Source organism: Malaclemys terrapin, chromosome 2 (assembly GCF_027887155.1).
Source record: "Malaclemys terrapin pileata isolate rMalTer1 chromosome 2, rMalTer1.hap1, whole genome shotgun sequence".
Classification (NCBI taxonomy): domain Eukaryota; kingdom Metazoa; phylum Chordata; order Testudines; family Emydidae; genus Malaclemys; species Malaclemys terrapin.
Window position 1 is genome coordinate 5303114 of NC_071506.1, and position 27371 is coordinate 5330484.

Consider the following 27371-nt stretch of genomic DNA (forward strand, 5'->3'; position numbering starts at 1 on the left):
TACGGATCAGGACGACTAAACTGATCAGACAGGGGATGTGAGTTATCCCCAGGGTTTTGATTCACGCGGAGTGCAAACAGTGGCAGATTTCAGGCCCTTGTCAGGGAGAAGGGAAGTCTCTGGTGTTATGTGCAGACATACCCGTAGAGAAGTTAGATTAAAAACCACAAAATCCCCTTGCTGGACTGTTTCAGTGCAAGACACCTTTATTTCTTAGAATCCAAAGCCCTAACACACAAGAACCGAAGACAAACAAACAAACAGAGAAAGATGAAGCAGGCTGCTCCATAAGATAGTGAGGCACTAATCTGGCCCCTTGCAAGCTGGTTGTTAGACTCTATGCTTCCCTGCAAAGCCCCCTAGCCTACAAGCATGAGCAGGAAACCTCTTACTCTTAAAGTGGTAGCTTCTCATTTTAACACAGTTTTCAATACAGCACAACTGGGAGCTAGGAAAAGCGGGGGAGCCGGGCTCGGAAAGGAATGTGTGTGGGTGAGGGGGTCAGTGCTGAGAGCAGGTGCACGGTGTCTGGGGACGGAGTGATGGAAGGAAACAGGTGGGAGATCTCTGGGCATGGGCTGAGGGTGGAGGCAGGCAGTAGGAAGGAAGGAGGCTGGGAGGAGCGTGGCAGGAAGGAAGCCAGGGTGATGGGCAGAGCGGGAGGGGAGAGAACTGTGGCAGGGCACGGTGATGCAAGTGAAATGGTGGGGCCCAAAGCCCTCCCTTGGCCCTTATTTCTAGAATGAGGTAGGGAAAAGGAACAGCAGCAACAGACCCTCCCTCTCTGACCCCTACAAACAGCCACGGAGGGGACCAGGGGATCAACAGGGAGGGCACCTCTTTCCTCCAGAGCACGGCAGGAGCTAAAGGGACATGGAAGGCAGCCTGCAGGCCCTAGGAAGGGAAGTGGGGGGCAGCGGGGAAGAGCCCTCTATGGGGCAGGAGGAAGGAGGCTAGGCTGACCAGATAGCAAGTGTCAAAAATCGGGACAGGAGGTGGGAGGTAATAGGTGCCTATGTGAGAAAAAGACACCAAAATCGGGACTGTCCCTATAAAATCAGAACAGCTGGTCACCCTAAAGGAGGCGGGGGGTGGGGTGGGTGGGTGTTGTGCACTGGCTTCCCTAGGGACTGACAGAAGCAGTGGCTGGGAATAGGAGATCCTCTCATGGGCACATCCCAAATGCAATTCAGCTCCCTTCCTGCAGCAATTAGAGGCTAGGTTACATGAAATCCACATGGGTCAGCGGAGCTGCCGGGCTTCCACCCACCCTTTAAGTGCTGGGTGGTTCCTTTCCTCTCCTTGAATGGCAGGATTTGCCTCCCTTGGTGCTGATTGTCCCCGCTGCCCCTCCACTCTCATCTCCTCAGGTCCCTGCGCCGTTTGGTTCCTGCCTCTTGTACAGTTCCTCCCTCGCCAGTCTGGGCTTCAGCAGCAAATCTGATCACATTTGAATTCATGCCCATGAAACACCTGACCAAGCCAGAGGCGAAGCAGCTACTCGGGGAGCCAAGGGCAGCTTGGATGGGCATGAAAGGCTGGAAAACCCTTCGAGAGTCCACACTGGGCCACAGCCGATCACAAGTACCAGTCTTTGGAGCATGATAGATGCTTCTCCCTTGAGACAGAAGCAGGTCTGGGGAGCACAAGCAGCCTCGCTGCCCAGTCCACAGGTTCACACTCACCAACCAAAAGTAGGTTTATAATTTTTCAGCGTATGTTTAATTTAAACCACTTTCAATCGGGAACTATTTTTCTTGGTGTAATATGAATATAAGAATGGCCATACTGGGTCAGACCAAAGGTCCATCTAACCCAGTGTCCTGTCTTCCAACAGTGGCCAATGCCAGGTGCCCCAGAGGGAATGAACAGAACAGGGAATCATCAAGAGATCCATCCCTTGTCACCCATTCCCAGCTTCTGGCAAACAGAGGCTAGGGACACCATCCCTGCCCATCCTGGCTAATAGCCATTGATGGACCTATCCTCCATGAACTTATCTAGTTGTTTTTTGAACTCTATTATAGTCTTGGTCTTCACAACATCCTCTGGCAAGGAGTTCCACAGGTTGACTGTGCATTGTGTGAAGAAATACTTCTTTCTGTTTGTTTTAAACCTGCTGCCTATTCATTTCATTTATAAGTTCTTGTGGTATGAGAAGGAGTACATAACAGAAGGAGAAGGAGTATGTTGAACAGCACTGATATGATCTCTTCTGATCAGCAGTAAGACACCCAGTAAAGAACGCCTTTCTTCTGATTCTACCCACACCTCTAATAATATTGACATGGGGCTGTTTTGTAATCCCAGCATGACAAGACAGGACATGGCTTGACATGTCAACTCATTGCCTTCTGCCTCGTGCTTGATATCACGCTGAAGCCCTGGAAGGTTTTCAGACTGACACACCCTTGTGAGGTTTGGTTGTTTAATTGTTGCCTCTGTTTGCTTCAAGTTTCATCGCTTGACCCGATGGAAAAGCAGAGACGCTCATGCTTGAGTCACACAGGGCTCCGAATTAGCAAGATTTATGTGCCTAAGAAGAGTGGGTGCTGGAAAAATAACATTGTCTGTGAATGACATCTGACTGGGGACACCACAGAGCAAGCAAAACCACATTCTTCTTGGTGCTTGCTTCAGGGAAAAAACTGACCGTGAAATCCTTAACAAACATCACATCCACCACAATCTCTCCACTGCTGAGAGGCCAGCTGTATAGTCCCGAAAATCTGGGACCTTGGCTACACCGGCGCTGTACAGGGCTGCAACTTGCCGTGCTCAGGGGTGTGAAAACGCCCCCCCCCTCCCCCGAGTGCAGCGAGTGCAGAGCTGTAAAGCACCAGTGCAATCAGCATCTGCAGCGCTGCACGCTCACTCACAGCGCTGCAAGCTATTCCCCTCGGAGAGGTGGAGTATTACAGCGCTGCGAGAGAGCTCTCGCAGCGCTGGCGGCGCGACTACACTCGCGCTTCACAGCGCTGCCACGGCCTAAACATCAGATAGCAATCAAATCAGCAGACAAAGGGAGCACCATCGTAATCCTCAATTGTGATGACAACGTTAATGAGGCCAGCCGACAACTCTCCAACACCACCTACTATAAAGAACTCAAAGATGACTCCACACCACTATTTACCCAGGAAAAGAAGTTGGTCCCATAAAAGATATTACCTCAGCCACCTTATCTCTTTAATCGCCTCTAAGTGACAAGAATATTTTCCAAGTGAGCTAATGGCTCTATGTGGAAAATCATCAGAAACATGGCTATTCGGTGGGAGAGAGAAATAGGTGATGATGGAGAACAGCAACTTAGATGGTCATTTGCAAAGGAACAGGGCATGAAAATTTGCCAGAGCATTTTTGGGCTGTATGTGCCTTGGCATCTGGTGAAACTACTGTTGGGATCATGATTCCATTTCAGAAAGATAGAGCAGAAACCGAAGGGTGAAGGGACCGGGGGAAAAAATTATTAGCAGTGTGTGATGACTGAGGAACTGCTCCTCAGCTGGCGTAAACTGGTGTAGCTCCATTGACCTTACTGGAGTTATGACAATTTACACCTATGGAGGATCTGGCCCTTGGGCGTTGCTGTTCATTGAGAAGAGGTGATATGATAGTGCTATACAAAAGAATAAAAAAGACATAGAAAGTCAGTCGAGAACTTCTATTTACCGTCTGGCATAATTGGAGCTGGTGAATATTTTGCCAATAAAAATGTGTTTTGTCTAAATCTGGTACTTTTTTTGCAAACACGTTTCATTTTTTTGACATTTGCAAACAAAAATGTATCCGGTCACTGTTCTCCGAAGAAGTGGGCTGTAGCCCACGAAAGCTTATGCTCTAATAAATTTGTTAGTCTCTAAGGTGCCACAAGTACTCCTGTTCTTTTGTTCTCCAGAAGTGATTTCTTTTGATTTCAAATTGTTGGCATTCAGTTTTGACTGGCCAGTTTAGTCACAAGGCAGGATTATCTTTTTTTAATCAAAACAATTTAGTCTTCAAAAGTTGAACTAGAAACACGTAGTGATTGAAAATGTCGGCTTGGGAAAGCAAGGTTTTTCATTAAAAACAAAAGTCAGCTGAAAAGTCAGAAAATGCAACAATCAGACTGTTAGATACCCAATGGGAAAATGCATGCTTTCAAATTGTCCCCCTTTCTTTAAAAAAAAAAAAAAATCTGTATAAAATTTTTTTAATCTGTATTAAAAAAAAAAAAATTATTTTCAACTTAATTCCTTCACTCCTTGCATTTCCCTCAATGGCTGTGAGGATGCTGACACAAGAATGTTTTGAAGAAAATATAAAAAAAGAATGAAACCCTAAAACTCCCGCATAATTAAATACAAATTCTCATGGGCATTCCCTAGTCTGAGATCCAACCCTTTCATGTTGTAGGACAAAAGCCAAACACTGACTGAAGGGATCAGGCAGAAACTTCCCATCGGGGGAGGTTACTTTTGTCTGCTACAGGTTGATTTGCACCACCCTCTGAAGCAATTAGCAGCGACCACTGTTGGACACAGGAGGATGTTGGATACGCCACTGGGCCGAGCCAGTCTGGCAGTTCTCATGCTCCTTTGTAAAACAGGAACATCAGGGAGTGGAAACTCCAGCTGGATTCTTACCAAACTCCCTCCCACACACCCATACCCATCAGCCTGGGGTTGTGCTCCATGTGACACCCCGAACCCTAAAATTACCATCGTCATAGTAACCTAAAACAAACACCACAGAGCTATAAAAACTGCCCCGGAGCTGGCGGAGCAGCTGCCCTTGTGCGAAGACTGTAGCGAAGATGAAGGCTTTTCTTTTCACCCTGCTGGCTGCCGTCCTGTGCGTGGAGCGAGGTGAGCTAATAATTCCTCTATGCTAGAGAAAGAACATGCAGATGAGAGAGAACCCAGTTTAGACATGGCAGGGACACAGGGAGATTTTACAGAAGCGGTGGCAAAGATTCTACAGTTAATGCACTGACACGGCCTTATCTCTTGGGTGGGATCCCTCCTATCTCCCAAGGTGCTCCGTCCATCCCCCTTGCAGGACTGAGCCATTACACAGGAACAGCCAATTTAATAAACTAAAAAATAAATGCATGCAATGATTAAGCAGATTTATTCCAGCAGCTGAAGATGAGAATTTTACACAATCAACTGTAAGTTCTAGCTGCATGGCTAAAGGTTGGATGCTTTCAAGGGGACGGTCGTTCTGCACCAGCTGTTCTGATCTCATCTGCTTTTAAAAGCTAAAGCCCTGACCCTGCAAACAAGTGCACATGTGAGACGCTGTATGCGTGTGAGTCAACCCATTGCAATCATCAGGACAATTTACACACTGAGGTTACTCAACGTAGTAGATTTGCAGAATGGGAACCAAGGCAGGGCTGAATCTGCTCAATGCCTGGATAGGAGACCTCAGGGGGAAAGGGGGCCTCTGGGACATGTATATATGCTATAGCCCCTCTGGAGCAACCTGTGAAGAAGATGCTTTGGCGGCTGCTAACCCAAGAGTGTTGCAATTTAAAGGGACGGCGTCAACGAAAATGGTCTGACCTGTTTCTACAGTGTTATCGGTGACCCCTGGGGTTACTGTAGCTGCAATTAGAGGAAAAAAAAAAACCTTTGTCCCTATTTTTTGCAGTTTGTTTACTTTGTACCTTTGACAGCACTTTATGTAGAGCCAGATTCACTCTTTCACTATGGGGTCAGCCAGTTTTCCCTGTTCTATTGTGAGTCTTTCACATGACAGGGAGAGAAAATGTTAAAAGATCGCAAAATGTCATTATAAACCCACAGATTTTGATAGATGGATTCAGGTACAGGGATAGGACCAGAAATGAATTTTAATTCCCTTTTAAAAATGGGCTCTGGGCTTGTCTTCAGAGAAAACTGCACTGGTTTAATTGAAGGTGTGAATTTCAACCAATTTATTTAAACTGCTGCAAACCCCTATGTGGCTGCTTTCATTTTGGTATAAGAAGGGCTTATATTTCAATGCAGCTTAGGTCGATTAGGAACAGGTTTAAACTAACCTGAAATAAGTCCCTCTTAAACCAAAAATAAAAGCACCCACACAGGGGTTTGCAACTGGCTTAAATAATTCAGTTTAAAACCAATTTAAGTTAAACGGTGCAGCTTTCTCATGTAGACAAGCCGCTATGGTTCAGCTTAATGATGCCCCTTAAACTAACTCACTAAGAACATCATGTGTATTGTCGCAGGCACAGAAGATGATCCTCTCTAATGGGTTACAGAGATGGGTCACTACAAATGCCTCTACTTGCACACGGTAGCAAACATTTAGAAAATGTCTTACCATTCTTGCCCCCAGCCCTTCACCTGATGAGATGAGAATGCAGAACAGGCTAAGACAACGGGTCCCTCAAGTTGCTCTCAGTCAGTTGAGGTTCTGGCCCAGAAATCAGGAGCAGTTCCAGTCTCCTGGGATGCTCAGTGGGAGGCAGCCAGATGGTGTCTCTCCAGTATGAATTCACTTGCAGGCAAATAGGTGGCTCTTAACCAAGCCCCAGTGTCTATTTCAGCAGATTCCTGGCCAGGCTGTGAGTTGAATGTGTTGTTACCAGGGCTTAAATTCAGCCAGAGCTGTCCGGAGCAGAACTCCAGTAAATATTTTCAAATATTGAGTCCAGCCTGATGCTGTGGTGATTCTCAACCAGAGGTCCGCAGCCCTCTGGTGGTCCGCGAGACAGTTTCAGGGGGTCGATGGGACCCTGTGGCTGAAGCCTGGAGCCCCGAGTTCCAGCGCTCTCCACAGTGCAGAAATCCCGAGCCCCGGCGTGCCTCGTGGAGAATGGGGTGGGGGCATGGTGGGTTCTGGAAAATACTCTATGACAGCGTTTCTCAAACGGGGGTCTGTGGACCCCTGGGGGTCCATGAGGTTACTCCAGGGGCCACGTGGGCCCTGTTGATCAGCTCCTCCCTCTCCCTCCCTCAACTCCTCCCCCTCCCTCCCACTGCCTCCTGCATACCGGGCAACAGCTGTTCAGCGGTGTGCAGGAGGCGCTGGGAGGGAGTGGGAGGAGCGGGGTGGGGGCGTGCTTGGGGGAGGGGGCAGAAAGAGGCAGGGAAGAGGAGGGATGGGGCGGAGTGGGGACGGGAAGAGATGGGGCGGGGTGGGACCTTGGGGGAAGGGGTGGAGAGGGGCCTGGGCCTGGGGCTTAGAGGAGGGCTTGGGGGTCCCTGAAAAATTTTAAATCAAAATAGGGGTCCTCGGGTTGCTACAGTTTGAGAACCGCTTCTCTATGAGAATTTAAGCCCTGGTTGTTACCCTTGCCTGGCCACACACACTGCAAATGCCCTTTGGTCTCACATTAAGTCTCCCTTAATCCTTTTCATGGGATTGTTGCAAGACTGCCTTGTTCCAGACAGCACTAGGAATATTCCTTTTATCCTCTAGTGACTCTTCTCCCAAGGAACTCCCTTCAGTTTGATTCTCTAATCACACGTCTAATTCTCTGGGCTGTATTAAGAGTCGTTCATGTCTGTGCAATGCTTTGCAGATGCACTGCACTGTGAAATGCTAAACGTGATGCTCTCACAGGAGAACAAAGCTAATCCGTTTTCCCCAAGGAAAGACAATTAATAACCGGCAGGGATCTGGCAAATAAGGGCCTCACTGAGCTCTGCTTTCGGCAGACTTGGGAGCTGCACTTGGGAGCTCAGTCATGACTCATTCCTGGCAGAGAAAGAGAGATGGTTGTGGGATGGAGGCAGAGATGGGTCAGGTGAGAGTCCTGCTCAGCATGACACTGAGATGCAGAGTTACATCATTGGCTTGTGTGAGTCAAGGAAGTAGATGGGAGAAGCCAGGGCTGGTCGAAACATGGGAAGTAATGGCTACATATATTTGCAAATTTTCCTTCTGGTTGAAATTGTTCCTAGAATTCTCTGTCCAGACAAATTAAAACTAAAATTTCGGTGGCATTTAATTTCAAATAGAAAATGTTTGCTCTGTTTTGGTCCCTCTCCCCCCGCCCCTTTTCTCTTTCCCTTTTCCAAAAATGGAAACATTTTGGATCCTCTCCTCTGAAGAGGACGTTTCCACAAGCGGCTAAGCTGGGTTGTGTGCTCCTTTTTCAGCGGCCTCCTTCTGGTGCTACACCTGTAATGACGAGCCCTCCAACTGGAATTGTGTGAAAGGGACTAAGTGTGCCGACACTGACAAATACTGCCTCACAATATATGCGTCTGGAGGGATTGGTGAGTACCCACAATTATCTCAATGAGGTTTTCCTAAGCCCCTGCTCGCCATGGTGTCTGAGTGACAGGTATCCATTTATTTAGGATGCAGGAGGTCACTCAGTCTCACCCCCATGCCAGCCAGTTGGATTCTTTTGTCCTCCTTCTGAAAGAACGAATAATCACTCAGGAGTGCTGAGCATAGCACATGGAGAGCAAAGCGCTGGGCCTTAGGAAACTGCAAACAATCCAAGAGGCTAATTCCTCACTTATGTTGTCATGGAGTGTGGGGGAGTCAGGGCTCTGCACCCCGCACTTCCTGAGATTCATCATGACTCTCAGCCAGTAAAACAGAAGGTTTACTAGACGACAGGAACACCATCCAAAATAGAGCTTGTAGGTACAGAGAACAGGACCCCCTCAGTCAGGTCCATCTTGGGGGGCAGAGAGCTTAGAACCCAGCCCTGGGGCTCCCTCTGTTTCCCCGGCCAGTTCCAAACTGAAACTCTCCAGCCCCTCCTCTGGCCTTTGTCTCGTTCCCGGGCCAGGAGGTCACCTGATCCCTTTGTTCTCCAACACCTTCAGTTGGCACCTTTGCAGGGGAGGGGCCCAGGCCATTAGTTGATAGGAGACAGGGTGTCGGCCAGTCTCTGTGCAGACAGCATCACACTGGCCCTCTAAGGCTTTGCAACAATCACACACTCTTATCCCACCACCTAGATACTTAAGAAATGCATGGGGGAAACTGAGGCACCCACACAGTATTCAGAAAAAACATTGAGAACATTTCCACTTTGTCACATATGTGCACTCCGGGGAGGGACCCATTCGGAGAACAGGATTTACAGGCACAAATCCAATCCCCTCATCTTGATGCTCAAGAAAAAGAAGTGTCTGTAGGGTGCATGCACAAAAGCCTTGAGGGGTGGTGTCCCTTTAATCCTACCAGGACTTTGCCAAGGAATCATAGAGTAGAATGTCAGGGTTGGAAAGGACCTTAGGAGATCATCTAGTCCAACCCCCTGCTCAAAGCAGGACCAATCCCCAACAGATTTTTGCCCCATATCCCTAAATAGCCCCCTCAAGGATTGAGCTCACAACCCTGAGTTTAGCAGGCCAATGCTCAAACCACTGAGCTATCCCTAATCCTTGCTTGCTGTATTGCTACAGGTGCTGTGCCTTGTCTCAGCCACACTTCAAACCTACGGTAGTGAGGCACATGACTGGTCAGCTCTACTGACCAGCTTCACACTGCCCCGGTGTCCACACAACGGGCCTCAAACCCCTGTTCCCCAGCATGCAATGGGCTCAGTTTGAATCCCAGGAAGGGGTCTCTGCCTTGGGGAGGGTCTTTCTTTTGGCTGTTCCGCAGCCATAGTCAGGGCTCTGGTGAGGATGTTCCCAGGCAGGTCGGTGAATACTAGCAAGAGACGGGCGATTGCTGTGCTGAGTGTCCCCAGGGCACGGAATAGCAGATAAACACTGGCTGGGTTAAAAGCCTGAGGCAAAACTACCAATCATGCCGTCTCCATTGGCCCTTGTTGCTTAGCTACTTTAAGACCATTCTCTCCTCTACAGAGAGGGCTGCTGGACCCGTGGGGGGCTCTTTGATAACAAATCTCTTCTCTGTTTTTTCTTTCCCCCTTCAGGGGATAAAAAGGGGCACCGCATCACCAAGAAATGCTCTCCGGTGTGTCCCCAAACAAACCTGAACCTCGGCGTAGCCGCCATTTCTACCTCCTGCTGTGAGCATTCCTTCTGCAACCTCAGTGGGGCCAGCAGTGTGAAAACCAGCTACCTGGTGATGGCCACGGGGATCTTGGCCAGTCTCATCCACGTCCTCAGAACGGGACTGTGATGGGGCCAGGAAAAGAGGACTTGCCATCCCAAAGAACCAACTTGGGCTTTCCCAGAGAGATACCAAAACTTCTGTGTAAAGTTGCCATCCGGGTTAACACTGCTCTGTCTCTTCTGTGTCACCTCAGATCCCCTCAGCAAGGAGTTTCTCTGTAATTTTCTATGCTGTTGTTCTTTCTCTGAGGGACAGGAGCTGTACCCTGGGGATAAGAGCACTGCCCTCCCTCACCGGGGGGTTGTGAGGATAAATGCATTAAAGACATTACGCTGATGGAGGCTAGATACGCACCTCAGATTTTATCTATCAATATATAGTTAATAGCTCCGCCTCCACCTTTGTTTTAGCAGAGCCAGAGTCGCCTCCCACCTGCTTGGTGTCGGTGACCTGGGATGCTCAGCAGAATGGTGCTGCCTGGATGAATGTGCCGGCTCAGGGGAAAGTCACCATATAGCACAAAGTACTAACACATGTTCCACCCTCTGTCACAGACCCTGTGTCATTCCCCTCTTCATTCCCCCTAACACTGTCTCTTCTTTGCCTCTCCTCACACTCGCGCCACTGACAGCTCAAGAGCCTTCTCCTCCGCAGCTCGCTCACCAGAGCAGCCTCTCTGTGTCTCTGAACAGACCTTTACTCCCAAGTCTGTCCCCTTACTATCCCTCTAATATTAACCCCGATGAATGAATGAGTGAATGAACGCACGCTCGACTGATTTCATCAACACTTTGTTCCCATTTCTTGTTCCTGTTATTTTTCCCAGATAAGCATTTGCGGTCTTGTATTGCTTCACCCTTTGAAAGCCCATTTCGATACGTTTTGTAGGACAAATGCTGGACAAAATAAAGTGTTTTTTTTATTCTATTGTGGAAGCATCAGTTGTGTTAACTCTGGGATAGCTGGAGAAAACAGCCCTGCCAGGTTGGGAACAAAAAGATTGGTGGTCTAAATCTGTGCGTTACATTTAGGCTTGGAAGGATTCGATTTTTATTGAGCAATGTGGGTAAACATCTATTGCACCATCCATACACAAACCGACAAAAATAATTTCCATTGATAATAGACATTTACAGACAGGCAAAGCAAGAAAAATGCTGCTTGAGAATTAGGGCTATTTACGTTGTATATTTTGACAGGGGATGTTGACAATTTGTGTTCTAATGGTTATAAAGCTTTAATTTTTCTGAATCTCAGCATCTCCTGTCGTTAAATAATTGTTCTCTGAACCCGTCCCATTACCTGACCCTCCCCACCATAATTCCCTGCAACCGTGAACATGTAAATAGATAAAAATTGGGAAAAAATGCTTAAAAATAAACATGGATATCATCCATCCAAATGATAAAAAACAAAAATCCAAATGATTCTAGCTAGCCGGACTAAAAACAGCAGTGAACATGAGAACGTAGCCACAGGTTCTGGGCAGGCTAGTACAATTTGTGCTGATCCCTGGGATATCGCATCTTCATTGCTATTTTTAGCTCTGCTAGCTAGAGTAAATGAAGTGCAGGTCTGCCTAGCCGAGCGGCAATCACACGTTCACTTGCAGCAAAGCCATGTCCAAAGAGTCATGGGTGGAAGTAGGAAGGATGGTTTTGTGACTGAAGCACGGGCCTGGGAGTTTGCACATCTAGGCACTATTCCTGGCTCTGCCACAAACTCCCTCTGGGACCTCAGGCAAATCACTGAACCGCGCCGAGCCTCCATTTCCCCATCTGCAAAATGGGAATGTTGATACTTCCCTACCTCACAAGGGGGCAGTGAGGCATAATTCATCACTGTGTGTAAAGGGAGTTCAGAGCCTCCAGTGGAAGTTCCTGAATAAGCAGAAAGGATCATTGTAAGGAGGAAAAAGGGCCTTTCCTTGCACTTAAAGGACAAGAAGTCAGGAATGTTTGAGTGCACCTTGTAGGCTGCCCTGTGTTTTCAGTGGCAATGGAATTACCCACAGAATCCATCCCTTGCAGCAGAAGTTTGCTCCAGAACTTTAAGCTTCCATTAAAAATAATTAAAATTTTAGACTACATTGTGGTGGAGAAGGTCTTGAAAACATGAACTGACTGGATGTGAATTGATGCAGGGAAGTCTGCCGGAGTCTGCAGACAGCCTGACAAAAACTGCTCGCAGAGGCTGTGAGCTTCAGGGTGTGGACTCGGAAATGTAGGAATCACTGTGTAAATGTCAGAACACTGCCATCATATAAATGTCCAGTGCCTTCCATGTAGGGCCCTCCATGAATATACACCATCACTGACTTAGGTCCCCCACTGGCCCGAATGTCTTCATCTTCAGCACCGTCATTATCACCTAAATCATCTGTCTGTTTCTTTGTAAGGGGACCAAGTACACCAAGGTGATAGTTGACTGTGATGACTATCACACTGCAACACTGTTAACACTTTCACTGCTGATGACTTTACCAGAAACTGTGCTTATCCACATTCCTCTCTAAGTGCCAGGTTCCCTGAGAGCTGACTGACTCGCCTCTCACTGGGGAAACTGCCCAAGGCGCTGCAGAGACATGGCCCAGCTCCTATTACAGGGCCAGGTAGGAGGTAACCGGCCCCCAGTTCTATACAGCAGTGGATGGTGAACTCTCTCCTACTGCAGAGGATATACGCACACACATACCTTTCAGGCCACCTTTTCGCTTCATAAAGACGTAAACAGGGCACAGTGCTATTTTTCCATTGTTGGCCTCTGTTAATTCCTCATGTTTCCCCCAATGCTTGTGCTCTCCTGGGGTGAGATCCTGTCCGAACTGGGGGTCTGGGAGGAGTTTGTGGCCAAATTCACCCCTAATGAAGAAAATCTCTTGTGTGGATCAGGAGGGGGGACACAGCAAGCGGGCGGGAGATTGGGGTCTCTTGATTTCTTGAATGAGAAGTTTTTTTACTGGAAGCCTAGATCGGGTTTTTGGAGGCAGCGCACAGGAGATGGGCCTACAGAAGTCTCTAGATCCTAATGAAGGAGGAGCTGGGACCCACGAACAGAAGAAGGGGTCGAGTGCTTCCCATCATGGGTTCTACTCTTGTAGGGTTACCATATTTCAACAATCAAAAAAGAGGATGGGAGGAGCCCTGCCCTAGCCCCGCCCCTTCCCCTTCCACTCCCTCCCACTTCCCGCCCCCCTCAGAACCTCCAACCCTCCCCCCGCTCCTTGTCCCCTGACTGCCCCCTCCTGAGACCTTCCCCCCATCCTAACTGCCCCCCAGGACTCCACCCCCTACCTGTCCCTTGACTGCCCCAACCCTTATCCACACCCCCACCCCCAGACAGACCCCCGGGACTCCCACGCCCCATCCAACCACCCCACCCCCTGACAGCCCCCACCCCAGAACGCCCGACCCATCTAACCCCCCCTGCTCCCTGACTGCTCCAATCCCTCCCCACCCCTGCCCCCTGACAGCACCCCCCAGAACTCCCAACCCCCCCCCCGCTCCTTGTCCCCTGACTACCCCTCCTGGGACCCCTGCTCCTAACTGCCCTCCAGAACCCCACCCCCTACCTAAGCCTCCCTGTTCCTTATCCCCTAACTGCCCCTTCCTGAGACCCTCCCCCCTACCTGTACCCTGACTGCCCAAAACCTTCTCCACACCCCCAGACAGCCCCCCCCGAACTCCTGACCCATCCAACCCTCCCCCTGCTCCCTGTCTCTTGACTGCCCCCTCCAGAACCCCCCTGCCCCTTCTCCGACCCCCTGACCCCCTTACCGTGCTGCTCAGAACAGCGTGTCGGGCTCCGCACGGATCTCAACACGCTGCCACGCTCCCCAGCGGAGCGCACAGCCCGGTCCCCGCCCCCGCAGAGTGCTGCGGAGCGGCGCGCTGGGCAGCGGAGGGGTGTGTGTGTGGGGGGGGGCAGGGGTAGGAGCTCCAGACTGCCGGAGGCCCGTTGCGAACACGTGGCGATCTGCGAATGCAGGGAGGGGGAGGGAGGGAGAGAGAGGAGGGGAGTGATCTCAAGCAGCGGGGAGAGGAGGGGGAAGCGGAGGAGGGGCTCTCTCTGGCTGCCGGAGCACCATGCAAGTGGCACGATCCGGACGGCTGCCCGGTCAGCCGTGCACGCTCTGCATGGGGGGAGGGGGGAGAATCCGGACATTTACAAATTCTCCCCGGACGCTATTTTTAACTCAGAGAAGCCGGACATATCCGGGAGAATCCGGACAAATGGTAACCCTAACTCTTGGCACTGCCCTTGCTGGCTCTTTGAGTTCACAAGCAGCAGCGTGGGGGATGGGAAGAAGAAACCATTACCAAAAAAAAAAAAAAACCACACAAACAGGCCAGGAGACTTCCCCCAAAATCAAGGGCAATGTGAGCAGCATTGTCAACCCCAAATGCTGGAAACTCATGAGTTAGTCCCACGAAATAATGAAAAGGGCTTAAAAATAATGGATTCTTTTTATTTATTATCTGGTTCTGAGTCTGTAGGGTTATGTTTTCAAGCTTTTCTCCACAGCCATGAGGGCTGGAAACTTCCCTGAACAACAAACAGACAAAGAAAACCTGCCCGAGCTCAGATTCTCTTGTAATCCCCTGACTCCAGGAGCTGGGGTTTTAAGCAACAGATAAAGTATATCAACAAAAACAGGATAGCTGGTGTGTATCACCGCTCAGAGGCAGGGGGAGCTTAGATGTGGCCCCCTAGTGGTGATCGGTGAAACGGGCTCTCTTTGGAGACACTGCTGCTTTCAGCAAGAGACGTCTCAGCCCTGATGCAGCATCTAGAGCGGCAGCTCCCAAACTTTTAACCATCAAGCTTCCCTTTGCATCAAAGCCAGTAAGCGCCGCAGCCCCACCTTGCCTGTGCACTGAGACAACAGTCCGATGAAATCAACAGAAACTAGGCCCCAAAAGACCTTTGAGGATGAGGGCCAGTATTCCTACAGCGGAGTGCTTAATGAAACACCAGAGGGCCATGGTATCTGCTGTTGTAACAGCCTTTTCCTTGGTGTGTTTCAGGGGGATGGAGGAGATGGTTTCCATGCCCGGGCCTTTATCCAGGTGCGGAAAGAGCAACCAAGGAGTGACCTGCCAACTCCCCAACTCCCTGCCCCCAGAACAGGGTCTCAAGAGGCTGGTAGGGACACAATATGGCTCAAGGAGGAGGACAAGGGGTATGTTGTGGCAATTGGGCCTATGAATATTACCCTAATTGGGAGCTTAACTGTGAAAAGTGAGTGTCAATGCATAAAACATCACAATAAGCTATGACAAGAAGTGTGGATGGGAACAGGGGCAAGAAAACCAGGCAGAGAAACTGGATTAGCCTAAACCAAAAAGGCCACATTGATCTAATCCAAGGAGTGTTGAAATTACGGTTGTTCAAAACAGAAAGTGGAACTGGAAATTAATGAACCAAAAGAGCTGTGTTGGATATGAGGCCTAGTAGGTGGACAAAATAGTGAGGGGGTGGGCTCTGCCGCCCATCACTCCCTTTATGAGTCCATAAAGAAAGAGACTTTGGGAGGGCAGGGGGGAAATATGGAAGAACAGACAGAGACGATTGAAGCCAGCTTCACTATCATGGCTGCCACTCCCACTATCTCCTGGGCCTTCCTCAGCCTGAGAGGTGTCCTGACCAGATCGGGCTAGAGAGAGGGACCAGACAGCCTACAGGTGATACATCCAAAAATCCAGTTGATAAAGTTTCAGTTGATACATTTTAAACAGCTCTAGTGTCAAGGAGCACGTAGAGCAAGTGATGGCCACTTCTTTCTACTCACTGAGTGTCTACAATGAAACAGATACATAAATAGCTTCCCCCTTTCTCTAACTCCTCCCATTTTCCCTATTTAAACCCCATTTTTCTCCCTAATTAATTCCACCCTCCTGGACGTACATATCTTCCACATATTTGTAGACTGGTATCATTCCCACCCCTTCTGCTCATACATCCCCTAGTCTCTTTAACTAGCCTTGTTAGGCCTTGGCTACACTTGCAAGTTACAGCGCTGTAAAGCCTCCCGTAGTGCTGTAACTCACTCCCCGTCCACACTGGCAGGGCACTTGTATCTCCCTGGGTACACCGCTGCAGGTACTCCACATCTCCTAGAGGAATAACAGCTGCAGCGGAGTGGCTACGACTCACGGGTGTGAGTGTAAACGCTTGCAGCGCTGTACTAATCACCTTGTCAAGTGGCCAATCCTCTCCATTGTTGTGGCCGGCTGCAGGAATGCGGAAGTGCCGGTTTCGAAGCTCGTACCACAGAGAAAAGCAAACAGTTTGCAGTTTGCTTTGAGTGAGTGAATGAATGAGCAGGGGGCCGGGAGTTCGGAACTGGCAAAACAGAGAGCTGATATGCTCCAAAAAGCACTCTCTCTCCCCCCACACTCCCTGTCACAATCCACCCCACCCCCCCGTTTTGAAAAGCACGTTGCAGCCACATGAATGCTGGGATAGCTGCCCATAATGCACCGCTCCCAACACAGCTGCAAATGTTACAAGTGTGGCCACACCACTGCGCTGGCAGCTGTCAGTGTGGACAGACTGCAGCGCTTTTCCCTACTCAGCGGTACGAAGACAGGTTTACCTCACAGCGCTGTACAGCTGCAAGTGTAGCCAAGGCCTTAGCCTTTTCGATTTTCCCTCCTTGATCAACCCCCCATCCCCCGATCATTTGTGTCCCTCTTTCCTGAATTCCTTCCAATGTATCTACATCGTTCTGGTGTTGAGGTGCTGAAAAGTGAAGCTAATATTAAGATCACAGAAACATGCAGGAATTGCCAGATGAGACCAGACCAATTTAGCGGTATATATCCTGAGTCTGCCCGAAATCCAGCTAAGAATCAGTTACACACAGCAAAGTTGTCATCTCTAAACTCCCACAGCCTGCAGGAGAGAAAAGCTGTCTAATGGGTATGTTAAGTTTTAACTCCTGAGCTGAGTTTGCCAAATGGCGCCTGCTATTTCTGTAACTGACAATGGATGATGCTAACTGAATGAAATGTGCAATGCGCCATCATCAGAGTGTTGGCTGGTTTTGCATGGCAACATATGGACTGCAGAATGGCAGTGGGTGGCGATTTGACCTTCTTTTTTGATTTCTTGCTCGGAATAGCGAGCAATGAAAGTAGAATTTAATTTGTTGTCGGTGTGGAGGCCCGAGGGCTTTGTCTTTGGCGATCCCGAATATACTGTCCCTGGGTGGAGGAATCTGCATTCATTGACATTAACTGTCCCCTTGCTACCTGCAGCCCTCACCCCTCATCTCCCCAGGTCACTGTGCAGTTTGGTTCTTTCCACTTGTGTGTTTCCTCCTGCAGCAAATTTGAACACGTTTATCCCCAAGAAATGCCTGACCAAACAAGAGGTGAAACAGCCAAGAAGGGAGCAGAAGGCAACTTGGATTGGAATTAATTAATAGGCAGCAGGTTTAAAACAAACAAAAGGAAGCATTTTTTCACACAATGCACAGTCAGCCTGGGGAACTCATTGCCAGAGGATGTTGTGAAGGCCGAGACTATAACAGGGTTTAAAAAAGAACTCGATAAATTCATAGAGGATAGATCCATCAATGGCTATTAGCCAGGATGGGCTGGGATGGTGTCCCTAGCCTCTGTTTGCCGGAAGCTGGGAATGAGTGACAGGGGATGGATCACGTGATGATTCCCTGTTCTGTTCATTCCCTCTGGGGCACCTGGCACTGGCCACTGTCAGAGACAGGATACTGGGCTAGATGGACCTTTGGTCTGACCCAGGATGGCTGTTCTTATGTTCTTATGGATGGGCATGAAAGGCTGGAAAAACCCTCCCAGAGTCCAGTGCTGGGCCACAGCCAACCACACGCATCATTCTTTGGAGACTGATAGATGTTTCTCCCTTGAGACAGATGTGGGTCTGAGGAGCACAAGCAGCCTTGCTGTCCCATCCCCAAAAGCCACTGGTTCACACTCACCAACAATTATTATTTTTCAGTGAATATTTAGTTTAATTTAAATAGCTTTCCATCAGGAACTATTTTTCTAGGTGTAATGATATGTTTCTGATCAGCAGGGAAATACCCAATAAAGACTTCTTTTTTTATACCCACTCCCAATAATATTGACACGGGGCTGTTTCATAATCCCATCAAAACAAGACAGGACATTGCATGCTGGGTCAGAGGACCTGCTACCTTCTGCCTCGTGCCTGATACCACCCTGGAGGCCTGGAAGTTTTCCCAACACACATACTCTTGTGAGGTTTGGCTGTTTAATTGGTACCTATCCTTGCTCCCAGTTTCACAATCGGAGCTGTTGGGAAACAAGCGATATCCAGGACTGAGTCACACAGGGCCCAAATTTGACATTATTAATTAATGTAAGAGTGGGTGCTGGAAAAATGGCATCACTGCTAAATGACTTTCAGAATAGCCTTCAATTACCTGAAGGGGGGTTCCAAAGAGGATGGAGCTGGGCTGTTCTCAGTGGTGGCAGGTGACAGAACAAGGAGCAATGGTCTCAAGTTGCAGTGGGGGAGGTCTAAGTTGGATATTAGGAAACACTATTTCACTAGGAGGGTGGTGAAGCACTGGAATGGGTTACCTAGGGAGGTGATGGAATCTCCATCCTTAGAGGTTTTTAAGGCCCGGCTTGACAAAGCCCTGGCTGGGATGATTTAGTTGGTGTTGGTCCTGCTTTGAGCAGGGGATTGGACTAGATGACCTCCTGAGGTCTCTTCCAACCCTAATATTCTATGACTTACTCACATATTCTGTAAGTGAGCTCATGGCTGGTGGAAAATATTCAGAAATGTGAATATTCAGTGGGAGAGAGAAACCTGAGGTCAAGACTTAATAGAGACATTGGGAATGATGGAGAACAGCAAGTTAGATAGTCATTTGCAAAAGCATGAAAAATTGCCAGTGCAATTTTGGGTTGTGTGTGCTTTGGCATTTCGACCATGGGACCATGACTCCACCTCAAAGAAGAGATAAAAGAATCAGAAGAGTGAAGGGGCAAGCAAAGAAAATCATTCGAGTCCCAGAAAGATTCAGACTTTTTAGTTTAGAGAGCAGAGACAAGAGGGGCTATAACGGGGTGAACACAATATTGAACTACTCATAGACTGTCAGTCAAGTGCTTCCATTTACTCTGTCGCAAATATTTTCCCTGTGTAATTGTTCTTCTAAATCTTGTTTTTATTTTCATGTTGACTGGTCAGCTTAATCACATGGCAGGATGTTTTAAAAATCAAACCAATTGCATCTTCAAAATTACCAGTTTTGAAACTGAAAAATTTCATTGATGAAAATGAGACCATGGGACAATAAATGCTTTTAGATCAGACAACATTTCAGAAAAGTTTTCTTTCCCGGTGGTTTTAAACCTAATTCTCTCATTCCTACTTGCATTTCCCTCACTGGCTGTGTGGTGTGGATGCTATCAGCAGAAATTTTTGAACAAAATGCAAAAAACAAGACCAGCCATTTCCCCCAAAGGCACCTTATTATACAAAGCATAAGAAAAAAAACATTCTCACAGGAATTCCCTACTCTGAAACCAAATTTTTCGTGCTTTGGGGCATAAGCCAAACACGAACTGAAAGAATGAGGCAGAAACTTTCCATAGGGAGAGGTTATTTCCATAGGGAGACGTCACACAGACACACACCCATCAATCTTGTGACCTATGCTATGGCACACCCCCACCCCCTCAAATCACCATCATCCTCGTAATGACAAGCAAACACCACACGGCTATAAAACCTGCCCTGGATGGAGCTGCCCTTACTGCAAAGGCTGCGAAGACGTAGCGAAGATGAAGGCTCTTCTTTTCGCCCTGCTGGCTGCAGTCCTGTGCGCGGAGCGAGGTGAGGTGCTAATGATTCTTCTCTGCTAGACAAAGAATGTGCAGATGAGAGAGAACCAGCGTAGAAATGGCAGGGACACAGGGAGATTTGACAGCATGAGTGGTGAAGATGCGACAGTCAACAGCGAGTTGACACTGGTGCTGTCCCCTTGGCTGTCTTTGAGCCCCAGTTTGTGACTGGGCTATTTCAGAGCGCCTTCAGCTAGTTAGTTTCATCCCGTTCTCTTCAGAAAGCCATGCAAAGCTTTGAACTCTTGCATATTGGATTGTACAAAGGACCACAGTCCCATGCCCATAACCTAGGTGCCCAGTCTACGAGCTGCATGTTATGAGGGCCTGAGGGACAGGACAATACAGGACGAGGCTAGTTCTGGGGACCTACCTAGATATTTGACAAGGATCATTTATACACTCTGCAATCTTGAGCCTGTTGCTCAGATGAGCAGTGCTTCACAGCACCATTTTCTTACAGAAATAACCTTCCTCCACTATCCTGTTGCAGGGTCTTTGATTCGCCCAGTGCTGTTCATGCTGCTTCCTAGCCCGCAAAGCACGGAATCACATTCTTAGCTGTAAGCCTGTGAATACTCTCATTGAAGTCAGTAGGATCACTCCCAGGTAGAAAGTTCAGCAGGTGCTAAAGTGTTTTGCTGGCTGAGGACTGGCGTGCTCAGCACCGGGCAGGGTTGTGCCCTCGGGCAAGAGTTTAACAAACGTGATCAAATACAAAATAAAATCGTACAATGAGATAGCTGATATTTGCTAGAGGATCTAACAATACACAATCGGAGCAATAAGTTCTAGCCGAAAGGCCAGCGGCTGGATCCTTTCAAGGAGATAGTTGTTCTGCTGCAAGGATTCCTGATCTCATCTGCTTTTCAAAACTACCTCCCTGACCTTGTAAACAATTGCACAGGTGAGTCATTGTCTGCATATGAGTAATCCTGTCGAACTCATTGGGACTATTTACATGTGTAAGGTTAGAGAAGTATTTGCAGCATTGGAGCCAAGGTAGGTCTGAGTTTGCTCAGTGCATGGTGGGGAGACAGTCAGAGAGAAAAGCTGTGTGTGCTCTATGCTTATCTTGTGTTCCCTGTTTGGAGCCGTCTATGAAGGAGAAGTTCTGGCTATTAACCAATGAGCATTACTGTTCCATAGTCAAGTAAAGGGACATCAGCAATCATTGTCTGAAATGTTTCTACTGCTGTTAGACGTAATATCTGCGGTTACTGTACCTGAGATTAGAGAAAAAGCATCTGTACCTATTTTTCCAGTTTGTTCAACTCCGTACATTTGATAGCACTTTATGCAGCGCCAGCTGTACTATGGGGGGAAGGATAGCTCAGTGGTTTGAGCATGGGCCTGCTAAACCCAGGGTTGTGAGTTTAATCCTTGAGGGGGCCATGTAGGGAGCTGGGGCAAAAATCTGTCTGGGGTTTGATCCTGCTTGGAGCAGGGGGTTGGCCTAGATGACCTCCTGAGGTCCCTTCCAACCCTGGTATTCTATCATTTCCCTAGTAGGAACAGCCAGTTTTCTCAGCGCTGTTCTGAAGAGGAGTTTTCCACAAGGGTCTAAACTGTGTTGCATCTTCCTTTTGCAGTTTACTCACTGAAATGCTTCACTTGCAATGATGAGCCCTCCAACTGGAATTGTATTAAAATAACGGACTGTGCAGAGAACGAAAAATACTGTCTAACAACCTACACGAAAACGGGGCTTGGTGAGTATCTGCAGTATCTCAGTAAGGTTTGTCTAAGGCTGTGATCACCATGATGTCTGGGTATCAATTTACTGATGATGCAATAGGTCCTGTGTCTCATCCCCATGCCAGGGAGCTAGATTCTTTCTTCCCTCTCCTGGGAGGATGCATAATTACTCAGCATGCCGGGGAGGGACCTATTTGGAGAAATAGAATTTACATGCAAAATCCCATTACCTGATCTTGATGCTCAAAAATATATCTGTATTGTGCTGTGCATGCACAAAAGGATTGAGAACCTAGGGAACGCGGCCCTATAATAATCCTAATGGCACGCTGGCAGTGAATCCTTACTCTCTGCTACTGCTGTAGGTGCTGGGCACCGACCCAGGTTACTAGTGGGAGTGAGGCACATAGTTCTGAGCCATATTGATAGTATCTGCACTGCACAGGTGTCCACAAAAGCCTCAAACTCCCCAATCCCTCATCCCCCCACATCCCAGGAGCTCCATTTGAATCCTGGGACGGCTTCTCTAGGGTGTGGTCTCTCCTTTGGCTGTTCCAAAGCCATGGTCAGGAATCTGGAGAGGATGTTCATAGCTTTATAGAATCCAAGGCCAGAAGGGACCATTGGGGTCACTTAGTCTGACCGCCTGTGTAGCACAGGCCAGAGAACTGCCCCAGAACAATTCCTAGAGCAGACTGAAAAATTGCCCGTGATGGAGATTTAGCATGACCCCTGCTAAATTCTTCCAATGGTTAACTACCCTCTGTGTTAAAAATGTACACCTTCTTTCCAGTCGGAATTTGTCTAGTTACAGCTTCCAGCCACTGGATGATATTAGACCTTTCTCTGCTAGATCGAAGAGCCCATTGTCAAATATTCATCCCTCGTGTACGTTCTTATAGACTGTGATCAAAAGTCATCCCTTAACCGACTCTTTGCTAAGCTACATAGAATCATAGACTATCAGGGTTGGAAGGGACCTCAGGAGGTCATCTAGTCCAACCCCCTGCTCAAAGCAGGACCAATCCCCAACTAAATCAAATACATAGATTGTGCTCCTTGAGTCTATCACAATAATGATTAAAGGAATTAGAAAACATACGTAAACATTCCCATACTGCTGCCTACTGGTCTGTAACTGCTATCAAGAGACCGGTGCTGTGACATGATTGCTGTGCTGATAGCAACAATGAGTGTTAGGTCGGGCACTGCCTAGCAGATAGACTGGTTGGGTTAAAAGCCTGAGGCAAATCAACCAATCATAACTTCTGAGAAATGTCCTTCCCATGGCCCTTGTTGCTTACCTGCTTTAGTACCATTATCTCCTTGATAAGCAGAGTTGCTGGAACTCTGGGGGACTCCTGAATAAGGATTCTTCGCTCTGTTTTTCTTTCCCCGTTAAGGTGAGAAGGCTGAGTACCGCATCACCAAGAAATGTTCTGCCGAGTGTCCTCAAACAAACTGGAACCTAGGCATAGCAGCCACTTCTACCTCTTGCTGTCAGCATTCCTTGTGCAACATCAGTGGGGCCAGCAGCGTGAAAACCAGCTACACAGTGATGGCCACGGGGATCTTGGCCAGTCTCATCTATGTCCTCAGATCCGGACTGTGATGGGGCCAGGAAAAGGAGGCTGTGACGTCCCATAGAACCAGCTCGGGCTTCCCCAGTGAGACACCAAACACCCTCTGTGCAAAGATTTCACCTGGGTTAACACTGCCCTGTGCCCGGTAAGGCTACGTCTACCCTAAAGCTAGGGGTGTGATTCCCAGCTCACATAGATGTCCTCGTGCTCTAGCGCTCACTGAACAAGCATGCTAAAAACACTAGTGTAGCCATGGTAACATGGAGCCGCAGCAAGCAGCAGCAGGGCCTAGTTGCCCCAAGTACGCGGCGGCTGCCGTGACGACACGTCTATTGTTAGCAACCTGCTCAATGAGAGCTGGTGCTAGTACGTCTACATGGGCTGGGAGTCATACCACTAGCTAGACTTGGCCTCAGAGTCACTTCAGATTCCAACAGCAAGTCATTCCTCTCTCCGTTTTCACACTGTGGTTCTGCCTCGGACACAACCACACCTCCGTGCTCGGCGTTGGTGACCTGGGATGCTCAGCTGAACGGCGCTGTCTGCTCAGAAGGGCGCCATATCGCGCAAAGTACTAACACTGTTAGAGCTCCTTGTTCCAACCTCTGCCACAGACTCTGTGTAATTCCCCTGGCACCTGTCTCCTCTCTGCCTCTCCTCACCACCGACAGCACGAGAGCCTTCTCCTCCGCGGCTCTCTCACCAGAGCAGCCTCCCTGTATTTCTGAACAGACCTTTACTCCCAGGTCTGCCCCACTAACATCAGCGCCGGTGAACGAATGAAGAGTTGAGTTTATTCACCTACATTTTGTTCCCACCACTGGTTTCTGTCTTTTTTCCCCATATACCATGGGTGGCCAAACCATGGCTTGTGAGCTGCAGGTGGCTCTTCTACAGTTAAAATGTGGCTCATGGAGCCCCCTCCAGTCCATTCTCCACCTACCAGCCTGGGGTGTGGGGAGCTCAGGGCTTCTGCCTTGCGGCAGGGTGGTGGGGCTACAGGCTTTTGCCCTGCTGGGAGGGGGGTCTTGGGCCTTCAGCCCCACGCGGGGTGCCTGCCGGGGCTCAGGGCTTCAGCAGGAGTGGGGATGAAGCCCTGAGCCCTGGCAGGCACGCTGGGCTCTCGAACTTGTGAAGATTATCACATGCAGCTCAGAGGGTCAGTATGTTTGGCCACCCCTGCCATATACCAATTGCTGGCTTGTATCGTTTCACTCTGTGAAAAGCCCTGTTCGAAATACTCTGTCGGCCAGAGGCTGGACAAAATAAAGTGTTATTTTATTTCATTGCATACGCGTGTGATGTGTCAGCTCTGGGCTAGCTGGAGAAAACAGCCCTGCCCGGTTGGGAACAAGAAGACGGGAGGTCTGAGTTTGTATGATACTGAAACTATAATTATTGGTGTCAGTATTTACGCCAGATTGCTGTAGTCCCTGGAACACACTAGCTGGGGCTGTCTAGTGGGTTTATATATAAAAATCTGCCTCTGTTTGATCTCATGCCGCAGAGGCAGGGCCATGAGCTGAAGTGGCCTTTTAAAGGGGTGGCCAGAAGTGGCTGCTGCTCCCAGCTACAAGCTCACAGGTGGCAGTGGGATGCCACACCGGGGGGGGGGGTGCGGGGTGCGCGCGCTCAGGAAAATCACATCGCATTTCTCCATCTCCCCATCTGCAAGGAATGGGATAATGAGACTTCCCTGCCTCGTCGTCGGGGTAGTGAGGCTTAATCCATCATCGGGGGTGTAAAGTGATTTAAGAGCCTCCACTGGAAGGGGCTTTATAAGCAGCAAGGACTATTACAAAGGGGAAGAAAGGCCTCTTCTTGTATTTACAGGGAAAGTAGTCAGGAATGTCCGAGTGCCTTGTGTATACTGGGGTCAGGCAATCAGCCACAGACCCCACCCCTTGCAGCAGGATTTTGTTCCAGAAACTAAACTTCTAGGGGGAGGGATAGCTCAGTGGTTTGAGCATTGGCCTGCTAAACCCAGGGTTGTGAGTTCAATACTTGAGGGGGCCATTTAGGAATCTGGGGCAAAAATCTGTTTGGGGATTGGTCCTGCTTTGAGCAGGGGGTTGGACTAGATGACCTCCTGAGGTCTCTTCCAACCCTGATATTCTATGATTCTATGACAGCCTTGAAAACATCAGCTGAGTGATTGCAAGGTAAGGCAGGGACGTCTTACTTATTAGTGATGTTTACTGCGGTAGTGCCTAAAGGGTACGTCTACATTACAACGCGTCCTGGTCTGTTGGGTGGTAGGTGACAAGGAGGGGTACACCCCTTAACTCACTTAAAACCACCTTCACCAAATAAGAAGTCTCCACTAGAGAAGGAGATCACATCACGGAAATACCCCAAGAGAATCTGCTTCAACACAAAATAACGCCCCCCTCTGACCGCACACTGCTAGTTGTCACCTACCACCCCACGCTGGACCCCAACTAGGGTGTCATCAAACCACTGCAACACATACTCAATGGGGACCCCACCCTGAAAGAAATCTTTCCCGAACCCCCACTTCTGGCCTTCAAACAACCCCCCAACCTCTCCAAGCTCATCATCAGACGTGAGCTCCCTACAGACCAGGACCCACCAACTCAAAGCGGCACCAGGCCCTGCCAGAACAACAGATGCAAAACCTGTAGACATATCTCCACTGCTACAATGATCAACGCCCCTGACAACACACCTTTCAGGATCCTGCACATGCCTATCATGACATGTGGTATATCTCATCCAGTGCACTAAATGCCCTAATAATAATGATGTAGGTGAGACCAGATAATCACTATGCTCTTGAGTGAACTCACACAGGAAAATGATGAAAGACAAAAACACCACATGACATCACCTGTCAGGGAGCATTTTTCCCAAAGCAATCACTCTATATCTGACCTATCCGTCCTCATCCTCAAAGGAAACCTGCACAATACTTTCAAAAGACGAGCCTGGGAGCTTGAATTCATTACTCGGTTAGACACCAAAAATCTTGGACTGACCAGAGACACTGGATTTATGGCTTATTACCTCCTATAACCGACTAACCCCCTCTTTTTGTCCCATGACTGCAGAGGTATTAACAGGCCACTCTACCTTGAATGGTCCCTTAGAATATGTGCTAAACAATCTGTTCCACTTTGCATTTTGCGGTGATGCTGGGAGCCCCTTTCCCAGACCTGAAGAAGAGCTCTGTGGGGCGCAAAAGCTTGTCTCTTTTTTCATCCACTGAAGTCGGTCCAATAAAAGATGTTACCTTCCCCACCTTGTGTCTCTGAGGCTATGTACACACTACAGCTTACGTCAGTATAAGTTACGTCGCTCAAGGGTGAGAATAGGCCATTGCCCTGAGCGACGTATGTTACACTGACCTAAGCGCCGGGGTGGACGGTGCTATGTCAGCGGGAGAAATTCTCCTGCCAACAGCTACCACCGCTCGTGGGGGCTGGAGTAATTCAGTCGACGGGTGAGCACTATCCCATCACTTTAGAGCATCTGCATTAGCAGTGCTACTGCCGCGCAGCTGCACTGGTGCTGCTGTGTGCTGTAAACTCTGGAATGTAGCCATTGGGTGATACTCTAAAGTAGGGGTCGGCAACCTTTCAGAAGTGGTGTGCCGAGTCTTCATTTAGTCACTCTGATTTAAGGTTTCACGTGCCAGTCAGACGTGTTAACGTTTTTAGAAGGTCTCTTTCTGTAAGTCTATAATATAGAACTAAACTATTGTTGTATGTAAAGTAAATCAGGTTTTTAAAATGTTTAAGAAGCTTCATTTAAAATTAAATTAAAATGCAGAGCCCCCCGGACCGGTGGCCAGGACCCGGACAGTGTGAGTGCCATAGGTTGCCTACCCCTGCCCTAAAGTGACTCTATCTGGTAGCATCCTTCTATTAAAGGTGACCAACAAAGCTGCCCAGGGCTTGCTATATCACTCCTCACATCTGCTAACTAGCCACTTAGCTGTTACCACCCGACCTTCACCTGTTCCTTGCTTTATTTCCTCTGTGATGACTGTTCAGGTGGCACACCGTATTCTACCCCTCTTGCTTCTGTAAGGAATTTGAGGTAGCTGACAGCTTTTTCTCCATTTTACCTAGTCCCTTTGTCTTACGGAGTTCCCTCCTTGTTCTTTGTTTTTACATTCCACTAACCAGGCTCCTCCAGGTAGTTTCTTAGCTCTTACTATATCTCCAGCACTTGTTCTGATCCACTCTGCCATCCTCAGGAGGTTGAGATCCCC

The 27371-nt window shown here is 48.7% G+C and overlaps 2 protein-coding genes across 2 annotated transcripts; both read left to right on the forward strand.

Moving 5' to 3' along the window:
* Positions 1-4663: 4663 nt before the first annotated feature.
* LOC128832024 (lymphocyte antigen 6E-like) lies at positions 4664-10914 on the forward strand. Its single transcript, XM_054019039.1, has 3 exons — positions 4664-4847; positions 8097-8216; positions 9845-10914. Exons 1-3 carry the CDS (start codon positions 4796-4798, stop codon positions 10051-10053), a joined length of 381 nt encoding a protein of 126 aa, XP_053875014.1. The 5' UTR covers positions 4664-4795; the 3' UTR covers positions 10054-10914.
* Positions 10915-19766: 8852 nt separating this feature from the next.
* Positions 19767-24425, forward strand: LOC128832075 (lymphocyte antigen 6E-like). Its single transcript, XM_054019126.1, has 3 exons — positions 19767-19845; positions 21446-21565; positions 22955-24425. The coding sequence occupies exons 1-3, from the start codon at positions 19794-19796 to the stop codon at positions 23161-23163; spliced, it is 381 nt and encodes a 126-aa protein (XP_053875101.1). The 5' UTR covers positions 19767-19793; the 3' UTR covers positions 23164-24425.
* The last annotated feature ends 2946 nt before the right edge of the window (positions 24426-27371 follow it).